The sequence below is a fragment of the Salvia splendens genome, chromosome 8 (genome assembly GCF_004379255.2).
Source record: "Salvia splendens isolate huo1 chromosome 8, SspV2, whole genome shotgun sequence".
NCBI lineage: Eukaryota > Viridiplantae > Streptophyta > Magnoliopsida > Lamiales > Lamiaceae > Salvia > Salvia splendens.
In genome coordinates, this window is record NC_056039.1 from 9,386,353 (window position 1) to 9,396,228 (window position 9,876).

Consider the following 9,876-nt stretch of genomic DNA (forward strand, 5'->3'; position numbering starts at 1 on the left):
CAGAAAATTGTTATAGTAGGGGTTATATATTCTAAATTTTAGATAAGATAATAAGTTTATTGTAATTTGTTGTTTTGATAAAGACTTTTGCACGTCATTTTACAAAAAAATACTAATAAAATTATAATATAATATAATTAAAATAGTAAAAAAATTAATTAGGGAAGGGCTTAAGCCCCTCTTTAGAGCATACACAACGCGCGCCGCCCGCGTTCCGCGTTTCGTGCCGGAGGAATGAAACGGGCGCGCGACGCGTTACGGACATGCGTTCCGTGCCCATGCCGTCGTCGCGAGACGCGGCACGGCCGCGTCGCCACGCGCTTCGGCGACGTGGCGCGCCCCTGCGTCGTGCGTGACGCGCACTCGCCGGCCCGCGAGTGGGCGTCGTCATTTATGACGCAATAAATCTTTTTAAAAAAAAATCAAATTTATAAAAAAAATTAAAAATGTGTAAACGGTAATATTACCGTTTTATATCCATTTTTTCTTTTTATTTTATTTTATTTTTATTTTTTTACTCTATAAATACTCCTAATTCATCCTCACTTCACACACAACTACACATCTATTCTTCCTAAAATCAACTTCATTTCCTCTCCAATTTTCATCTAACATCTCATAAAAAAATGTCCGGCGACGACAACTCCGGCGGTGGGGGCTCCGGCGGGTGGGATCTCAACACGTTTACCGATTGGGGTACCATGTACAACACACTTGGTGGTTCCGGTTCGTCGATGCCAGGCATGGCGGGTTCGGCGACGCCGGGTGGGTACCAACCACCCACTTTCGACGTGGATGCATACGCTCGACCCTCCGCCCCGCGGTATTCGCAGGGATTATCCCAGATTCGGGAGGATTTCCCCGTTGAACCCACTCTGGGAGGAGGCCGAAGCGGGCGAGGAGGAGGAGGAGGAGGAAAAAGAGGAGGAGGAAAAAGAGGAGGATCTAGGTCGGCATCCGTACAGCAATAACGAAACGATGGCGGTGTACAATGCTCCGCTCTCACTTTGGGAATCAACAAGCCCACAAGCGCTTCTGGGAAAAGGTCACCGAGATCTACCACCAGATTAAGCCGAAAGGCTCCCGGAAGCGCACATATACAATGCTCCGCTCTCACTTTGGCCGAGTCGACAAACAGGTCAAAAAAATCTGCGGCATCTACTCGACCGAAGCGGCGCACTACCAAAGCGGAGCTTCGGGAGCCGACATTCTGAGGGCGGCTTTGCGCGTCTACAACCAGGACACCGGCAAACAATTCAGATTTGTTGATGTTTGGCAGACTGTCAAGGACGAGGAACGGTGGGCCGGCGGTGTCCGCTCCAGCTCGGGCTCAACCTCAAAGCGCACGAAGCACACGACGAGTGGCCAATACTTGTCTGGTGACACCGGTGAGGGCAGCGGCGGACAAGAGGGTGCACCGCAGGAGTTTGCGGGTACGGCCGGGGATGACGGGGGATCCAGCCGTGCGCGCCGTCGGCCGCAAGGGACAAAGGCGGCGAAGGCGGCTAGAGTGAGGAAGGGTCGAGGCGAATCAAGCCAGGCGGGCCCGGGGGAGGCTCGAACACCCTTATGGCGGTGTACATGACCGCCACAATGGCGGACACTTCCCGCTTCTCGCCCTCCCAATACGCGGCTTGGTGGAACGGAATTGTGCATATGGCAGCACAACTTGTCCGACTCCCCCTCCACCTCGACCGCCTTCGGGGGATGATTCGCCGGCGGAGTAGTTTTTTATTTTCTTTAAATTTGTATTTTAAATTATGCAACGTTTAATTTTTTAGGATTTTAATTGTGTGTTTTTTATTTTTTTGAATTTTAAGTTGTAATTTTTTTTATGTTGTGTGTTTTTTAATGAAGTGTGTTTGTTTTATTTGAATTGGGTTGGAAATAAAAATAATAAATGAAATTGAATGAATAGTAATTTAAGGAACGGTTAAGAAACGGATAAGAAACGGAGGGTTGCAGGTTCCGTTCCTTAGTTAAGAAATGAAGTTAAAAAGTACAGTGAGCCCGCAAATAGTAATTTAAGGAACGGTGGGGAACTGCGTAGTGGATGCCCTTAATGACACGTGTGCAGGCAATGCTTGTTGGTAGGGGTCCAGCGTTGGTTAGTTTTGTTTTGTTATTTTGCCTTTCGAACAATAACCACCGCAAATGTAGGCTCGAGCATATATTTTTCTCTCATCGAAAAAAACAAGGCCAATGAAATAATTCAAACTTTGAAAGCATTAAATATGCTTAACAAATAGTTCAAGAATAACTTAATTCTTAACCTATAAACTAGGAGTAATTTTCAACGATCAAGAATTCCTATGGATGCTAATATTAAAAGACTATTTCATATATGCATAATATTAAAAGACTATTTCATATATGCATAATATTAAAAGACTATTTACTATACCAACGGATTGTAGCGCAGTTGGCAGCGCGGAGCTGTGGTGACCTTGAGGTCACGGGTTTAGACCTCACCACCCCCTGAGAGACTTTCGGCCTTAATCCGCAAGTCCGGTCGAGTTTAATCCAATTCCGCCGAAGGCAGATTCGGAACACTTGTGGTCAAACAAAATAATCCATATACATCCAAGTTAAAGAGATGTTGAAAATAAATCGAGAAATAATATTATAGATGCATCTAACATAGTAGTAAAATCGACATTCAACAAGGTTGATAATGAACAAACAAAGAGTAATGTATATAACAAATCTACCAATTATTTTATCTAATCACATGATTGGAGCAACAATGACAGACTTAACCAAATATAGTATAAAACTCAAGAACACCAAAAGCATTGGAAATCTAGTAGTTCATGATGCTCTTTTGTAGTATCAGACATTCAATATATATTGCTATTATAGATGCATCTAGCATAGTAGTAAAATCGACATTCAACAAGGTTGATAATGAACAATATATAACAAATCTACCAATTATTTTATCTAATCACATGATTGGAGCAACAATGACAGACTTAACCAAATATAGTATAAAACTCAACAACACCAAAAACATTGGAAATCTAGTAGGTCATGATGCTCTTTTATAGTATCAGACATTCAATATATATTGATATCGGTATCATGCAGCATGTTTGGTATATACCACTATATGTTGAAATTTATATTTTTACCGTACCAAAAATAATTGGTAAGATATCATACATATCAAAAATTAAGTATTTTCAGTATTTTTCCGAATAAAAACAATACTTTGGTATTTTCAAAACACCCCCTAAAAAATAACAAATTTGAACTACCTTTCCTCCAACATTTGTATTGTTTTCTTCGCGCGCACACTGCTCATTACGATTTGAGGTGCTATTCTTTAATATCCATCTTTAATTTTATTATAAAGTGAAATTAATGATAAATAATGTTTGTACTAATATAAACAAACACAAATCCCCTAAATTGGTGATCGCGCGTGTGTGAAAAAAATTGGTAGCTAAAAATTTATTCATGGCGTTTAGCTGAGCCGTAATTCCCCACCTGCTCGCATTCAATGCACACCAAATTCGTCAAACCTGAAGCAGTCCTTTTCTGTTTCTGCAAAGCCATGAACAAATTCAGACACCCAATCCATTCCTTTGTCGTTTTCTTCTTTGCCACTCGCCACCAAGTTAGTCCCACTGCAACTTTCGTTTCTTCCATTTCTTTCCATTTCAATTTTGTTCATTTTTTTTCTTCTCTTTCTCTTAATAATTGTTGCTTCTTCTTTCTTTGTGGTAATAGTAATAAAGATGGTGTATGGGTGCGATACAGATGACACCAACAATATGCATTTAATGGACCTTTATTTATTTTTATTTGCCTTCCCTTTTGAAGTATGTAAATCCGCAGGGAAAGAGGAAAACGAATGAGAGGTTTGGAAATGGGTGCTGGGTTTTTGGATGTGTCTACTTCCACCAAGCAATTAGGTTGGCTCTCCTCTGTTTTGGCTGGTATTTTGATGTGCAAAGTTGTAAGCGCCTCCCTCTCTCTCTCTCTCTCTCTATTCATTTAGTTGCCATGTGTTTAGCTGAATTTCGAAAATCTAATTATTCCGCCAAATCTCGTTTCAGAGGAAAATTGCTTTGTGATGTTAATTTGTAGTCTACTTTTGTGTTGTTTTTGTTTTGGTTTCCACTTCAATAGTATGTATGTATGGTACTATAGAAAATTTTCTGGACAAAAAAAAATCAAAATTTAGAGGTTTAGGGTTTAAGCACAAGAGTTGAACTAGCAAGATACAAGATTGATTAGAGAATTGATCTTAGCGACCGGCATGATTTCCCGGCTCTTAACGAGCCAGCACGTTTTCGAGGCTTTAGATTTCGTTTTAAAGAGATCCTGTTTTGTTCTTGAAGGTATATGACTTAACCGGTGTGATTAGTGCGTCGTTGGTGAAGGAGTACAGAAGGCTTAACCGGAAACAGAAACTAGAATGGGACAACAGGTAATGCTTGTTTCGTATTATCATGTTGAGATTTTCATTATTGATGTGTTCATTATCTGGCAATTGCTATTGTATCTGAAATTTAACTGGTGACTGATTGTTTGTGTAGGGGGTTCTCCACTTTCCACGCCATCGTTGCATCAGCTTGCGCTCTGTATCTCTTGCTCGTTTCTGACCTTTTTTACGATTCTCGAGAGCAGTTGGTCATCAATCGGTCTTCAAGCTTTTCAAACACTACACTGGGGGTATGTGAATAAATGCCTCATAATAGTCGCAACGACTTAATAATAAAAATTGTGTTTCGATCACCCTGGAACTTAGCATACTTGATCAGAGAACCTAAATGTAGATAGCTGTCCCGATCTTCATTATTTGGATTGTTTCATGAAATTTACTATTTCAGGAACCAGTTACAAAATTGCACATCTTATTTATGGGTTTTTTATCAGACTTACTATATCTAACATTTGTTTTGGCATAATGATGCAGGTCTCAATTGGGTACTTTTTATCAGACTTGGCGATGATACTCTACCAATATCCTGCCTTAGGTGGAGTGGAGTATGTAAGTGGCCTTCTCTAAATGAATATTCAAGTTTCTTACGTTACGTATATAGCCTTTTGTCTCAGTTACCTAGGATTTTGATCGACGTGCTCTTTTCTTTTGCTAGCTCATACATCACGGACTCTCCTTGTTTGCAATTACTCAATCACTTTTCAGTGGTCAAGCGCAAATTTACATACTAATGGTTCTCTTCACTGAAAGCACTACCCCATTTGTTAATCTACGATGGTAATCTTCGGAAGCAGAGATTTTGTAGCCATCTATTTGGTATCATTTACACTCCTGCCAGTTCTTTATTCCTTTTAACACATTCAGGTATCTTGATGTTGCCGGCCAGAAGAACTCCAAACTATATATTTACAACGGTGTTGCTCTGTTCTTGGGTTGGTTGGTACGTACCATTACACTTGAACAAAGTTCATCAGATCATTTTTCTGTTTTCATATTTTTAGTGGCATTTGTAGTAAAGAAACTCAATTAACTTCCCAAACCTAACTTTCTGCAAGATGCTCTGGAAAAATTTAATGGACGTACTAACAACATTTCTAGTTCTGGAACTGCTTATCACAGCCTTAAATGCATTAGCTGAATTCTCTATAGAAGTCCTGTTTACAATTGGTCTATTTCTTTTATTCTCTTTTACCAACCACCTATTGTGTTTGACAGCATGGTATGGATTATCCTAAAACAGAAGTTCATTATATTTGCAACTTTTTGTATAATTAACATTCTTATTATATGATTATACATTGTTTCCTTTCATCTATTTTGTTTCATACTATATGTCATGATAATTCTAACACCTTATTTTGATACTCAGGTTGCAAGGATCTTTTTATTTGTTTTCTACTTCTACCACATGTACGTCCATTTTGATCAGGTGAGCAAGCATTTAACGTTTAATACTGCAGTTCGATCTCTAGTTGTAAGCATGCTCCTCAATCATGTGATTTGGTTGGAAAGTGGAATAGCATAATATGCTTCTATCATTCAGCTGGAATAGTATTTGGTTATCATCTCATCACACTTGGACCATTGCGTAAATACATGATTTGAAAGTTTTCCTTTGTCAGTGAAATGGAATTAGTCATTATATGTGCTTACATTGATAAAGGCATGTCCACTTCAAGTGAGCTAGAATCGTCATGTGTATTGCCTGTTTGAAGCCTTCGAGTGATACCCTAGAAACGGGTTATACGACCCCTGGTTCTGATTAGGTTTGTGCATACATTATTGGTGTTTGGCAGGTGAAACTAGTGTACCCACTAGGGTTTTACAGCTTGCTTACAGTGCCCCCTGTGTTGGCGGCGATGAACTTGTTCTGGTTCTGGAAAATCGCAAGAGGTATGGTGAGGACGTTGAGCAAGGCTAGACACAGTCAATAGTGTTTTACCATTCTCATGAGGCAGTCCAATTACTATCAACTCTCAGCTAGAATCTACACATCCTGCAGCATTTGCTGTTAGTTAAGCTTATTTTTTCCTCTGTAATACTACTCAGCATTTAGCCTCTCATTCTTTATACCTGTGAGGTTTTTGGTCTTGGATCACCCATTTCTCTCTTTTTTTAAAAAATCAGTATTTAATTAAACTAATAATTTAACCTTAATTGTGGATTATTAAATCCTAATTTTAGATTAATAAACCATGACTATGGATTGACGGATTGTAAACTCTAAGTAAACTAGTAAAGAGTAATTAATAAATCTTAATCGTTGATTACTAATTCAGTAATTCCTAATGGAGTATATTAGTTTATTAAACTCTAATTTTAGATGGAAAGTTTTAGGCTTAGACAGACGACTATGTACTAACTAGAGTTACAATAACCTACAAACTATATAATAGTTAAATCATACACTATTTTAAGTTTTCTATTTTTATTTTTTTATATAAAATAAGAAAACTTACTTGCTACTTATTCATTTGTATACAAGTAGAATTTATCTGGCACGTGAGAAACTTTTGGTGTAAATTACGACTCTATCTCTTCTCCTTTTGGTGAAATACTTTTTGGTGTAAATTACGTCTCTACCTCCTTTTTTGTGTAAACTTTTGGTGTAAATTTGTCCGGCACCGTGTAATAGCTTTGTTTATTCTAAAAGTGAGGGTTTTTTCTTTTTTGTTCTAGACCACGATTGTCATTCTTCGAGTGTACTGGACTTTTTTTTTGTTCCGGCTTTGGAAGAGACGCATGACCCTCATGCGTCACCTTTTAATAAAACGCATGACGATTATGCGTCTTTGTGCAAATCACCCGGTCGGGTGTTTTGCCACTGCAATCTCACAATTCGAAAAAATTGAGAGACGCATGTCCTCATGCGTCTCTCACAAAGACTCATAATCATCATGCGTTTCATTAAAAAGGAGACGCATCTCCCAAAACCGGAACAAAAAAAAAGTCCAGTACACTAGAGGAATGACAATTGTGTTCTAGGAAAAAAAAAGAAAAAAACCCTAAAAGTGAAATAGTTACGTCTCTATCTCCTTTTCCTCATCTATTTTTTGTCAACAATTATTTGTAATTATAACTAGTCTTTTCTGATGCATCCTTAATATTTAATCTTGATAGTTACAATTAACCGATAAACACTATATTTGCTATATATGGTGTTGTATACATAATTATTTAAGTAATTTTTGTGCCTGGGATATCATAATCAATTATTTGAACAATTGCATGCAGAGTTGCATCCAGTTCTAGGCTAAAAGCAAATGGATAAAACAAATCATTTAATTTCAAGCCCATTTTTGGATATAAAAAATACTTTTTCCGCTGTCTACATGGTGTCATGGTAGGTTACAATTACATAATTGTTTTTATTAATATTAATAGTCTATTTTTTTTTAATTTTAAATGTGATCGTATAATTATATTACGACCAATCACGAGATTTGTATTCGATTCAAACATCACCATAAAAGTATAGCTTTGCGTGCCTGCGTTTGTGCATGGAATTAAGTCGTTACGCATACAATTTTGAATTTGCAAGCAGCAAGTTATTGACCATTGCTGTGAAAATGGAGGTCACAAGTCACTACCAAATAAGAATGCCGAGATTCATTAAATAAAAATGATAGTAGTATTTTTCAATAATCTAACTTATACATGTAATCATTTTTTATGGTGTCATTCGGTTGCTTATCACTTATTATCATATAACTATAATTAATTATCATAAGACTATAAGTAGTAGGATTCATTCTTATGAGCCAATTATAGTACATATTTAACTATGAGATGTAATCTAGTAGTACATTTTTTAACAAGTGAGTGCAATTTTGACAGTGATAGAGGTAAAAGCTTATGTATGTTTTGATACACTTTTATTTATTTTAATTAGATTCAACTAAAATGGAAAGAGGAATAATGACCACATTTTTTAAACAAAAACATTAAATGAAATTACTACTACTATATAGTATGCCAGAACTTATTAAACTAAAAAAAGAGTAGCACAGGTAATCTATTTAGAAGTCTTTCACATCTCCACTCTAATAACGGAAAATATGGATCATTAATTCAATACTCACTACAGATTTCAAATTTGCTAATTACTTAACATAGAAAAGTATAATAAATGCAAATAAAAAGACAAATTTGTGCTTCCTCACCAATCTTCGAGTTAAGCCGATCCTTACCGTTTCAAAGCTCTCTCTCTCTCTTCCACACTTGACTCTCATCGCATCATCTCCATCTCCATCTCCATCTCCATCTCCATCTCCATCTCCATATCCTCCATTATCGTTTTTCTCCAATGCCACACGACATCATCTACCCACATTCAATCACTCATCACTGATCCACCTTTTTTTTTTCGATTTTGATCGACATGTTGCGAACCCTGGGGATCAATCTTCTGCGACGGACCGCGTGCCGACCTGCGTATCGGTTGATCGGCCCGTCGTTGGCTCGGCACAGCAGCACCGGAGGCAAGGAAAAGAGCGGGAACGCGAAAGCAAAAGCGACGACAAGTCATGCAGAGGCGATGCGGCTGGCGAATGTGGAGGCGCTCAAGGAGAAGCTAAGGAAGGAAAACAAGGAAGTAATACTCTACGATGAACTCGTCAAAATCTGCCGCGCCGCAGGCGTCGTCACCACCACCGATGAGGCCGCGGCCTTCGCTCGGGTGTTAGACGACGCCGGCGTTGTCCTGCTCTTCCGCAACAGAGTTTACCTCTGTCCTGATAAGGTAGGTCGGTAAAGATCTAATTCCAATGATGATATATATATATACATGATCATTTGATCAAGGCATGTGTTCTTGTGTGAATACAGGTGGTTGATCTAGTGAGGAAAGCAGTGCCTCTGGCTCTCCTACCGGAAGAGGAGGTGTCGTGGAAAGCAGAGCTACAGAAGCTGCAAGACAAGAAAGAAGAGATCGACATGGCTGCGCACAAGCAGGTGCGCAGAATTCTGTGGGCAGGCCTGGGGCTGACTGTGATGCAGGCAGGGCTATTCTTCCGCCTCACCTTCTGGGAGTTCTCATGGGACGTGATGGAGCCCATCACCTTCTTCACGACCTCAGCAGGGATCGTGGTAGGCTACGCCTACTTCATGTTCACTTCCAGAGACCCCAGTTACCAGGACCTGCTCATGAGGCTCTTCCTGGCCAGGCAGAGGAAACTCATCAAGAGGCACAACTTCGATGTGGCCAGGTTCATCGAGCTGCAGAAGCACTCCAGGATGCCTCAGTATACATGTGCATCCGTCAAGAGGAAGATCGGCCTTGACATCGATCCACATGATCTTCTGCAAGACCACTCTAACCAAAACTAACACTTATTTTTTCCTTCTATTCTTTTAGGTGGCTGCCTTAGCCACCACTCTCATTTCTAAGTAATTTTATATGCAGTTTCTGATTCAACTTTATC

At 39.0% G+C, this 9,876-nt stretch overlaps 2 protein-coding genes across 3 annotated transcripts; both read left to right on the forward strand.

The window, feature by feature from the left end:
- The first annotated feature begins 3,480 nt into the window (after positions 1-3,480).
- Positions 3,481-6,551, forward strand: LOC121743288 (TLC domain-containing protein 4-B-like). Of its 2 annotated transcripts, none has more exons than XM_042136545.1 (9): positions 3,481-3,622; positions 3,844-3,964; positions 4,350-4,438; positions 4,548-4,683; positions 4,928-5,002; positions 5,109-5,230; positions 5,318-5,393; positions 5,823-5,882; positions 6,250-6,551. In XM_042136545.1, the coding sequence occupies exons 2-9, from the start codon at positions 3,860-3,862 to the stop codon at positions 6,385-6,387; spliced, it is 801 nt and encodes a 266-aa protein (XP_041992479.1). In that variant the 5' UTR covers positions 3,481-3,622; positions 3,844-3,859; the 3' UTR covers positions 6,388-6,551. The 2 variants fall into 2 exon arrangements, with proteins under 2 accessions (XP_041992479.1, XP_041992480.1); XM_042136546.1 differs by having other exon boundaries at positions 3,578-3,622; positions 3,829-3,964.
- A 1,919-nt stretch (positions 6,552-8,470) lies between these two features.
- Positions 8,471-9,860, forward strand: LOC121743870 (calcium uniporter protein 5, mitochondrial-like). The gene is made up of 2 exons (XM_042137256.1): positions 8,471-9,194; positions 9,281-9,860. Exons 1-2 carry the CDS (start codon positions 8,835-8,837, stop codon positions 9,779-9,781), a joined length of 861 nt encoding a protein of 286 aa, XP_041993190.1. The 5' UTR covers positions 8,471-8,834; the 3' UTR covers positions 9,782-9,860.
- The last annotated feature ends 16 nt before the right edge of the window (positions 9,861-9,876 follow it).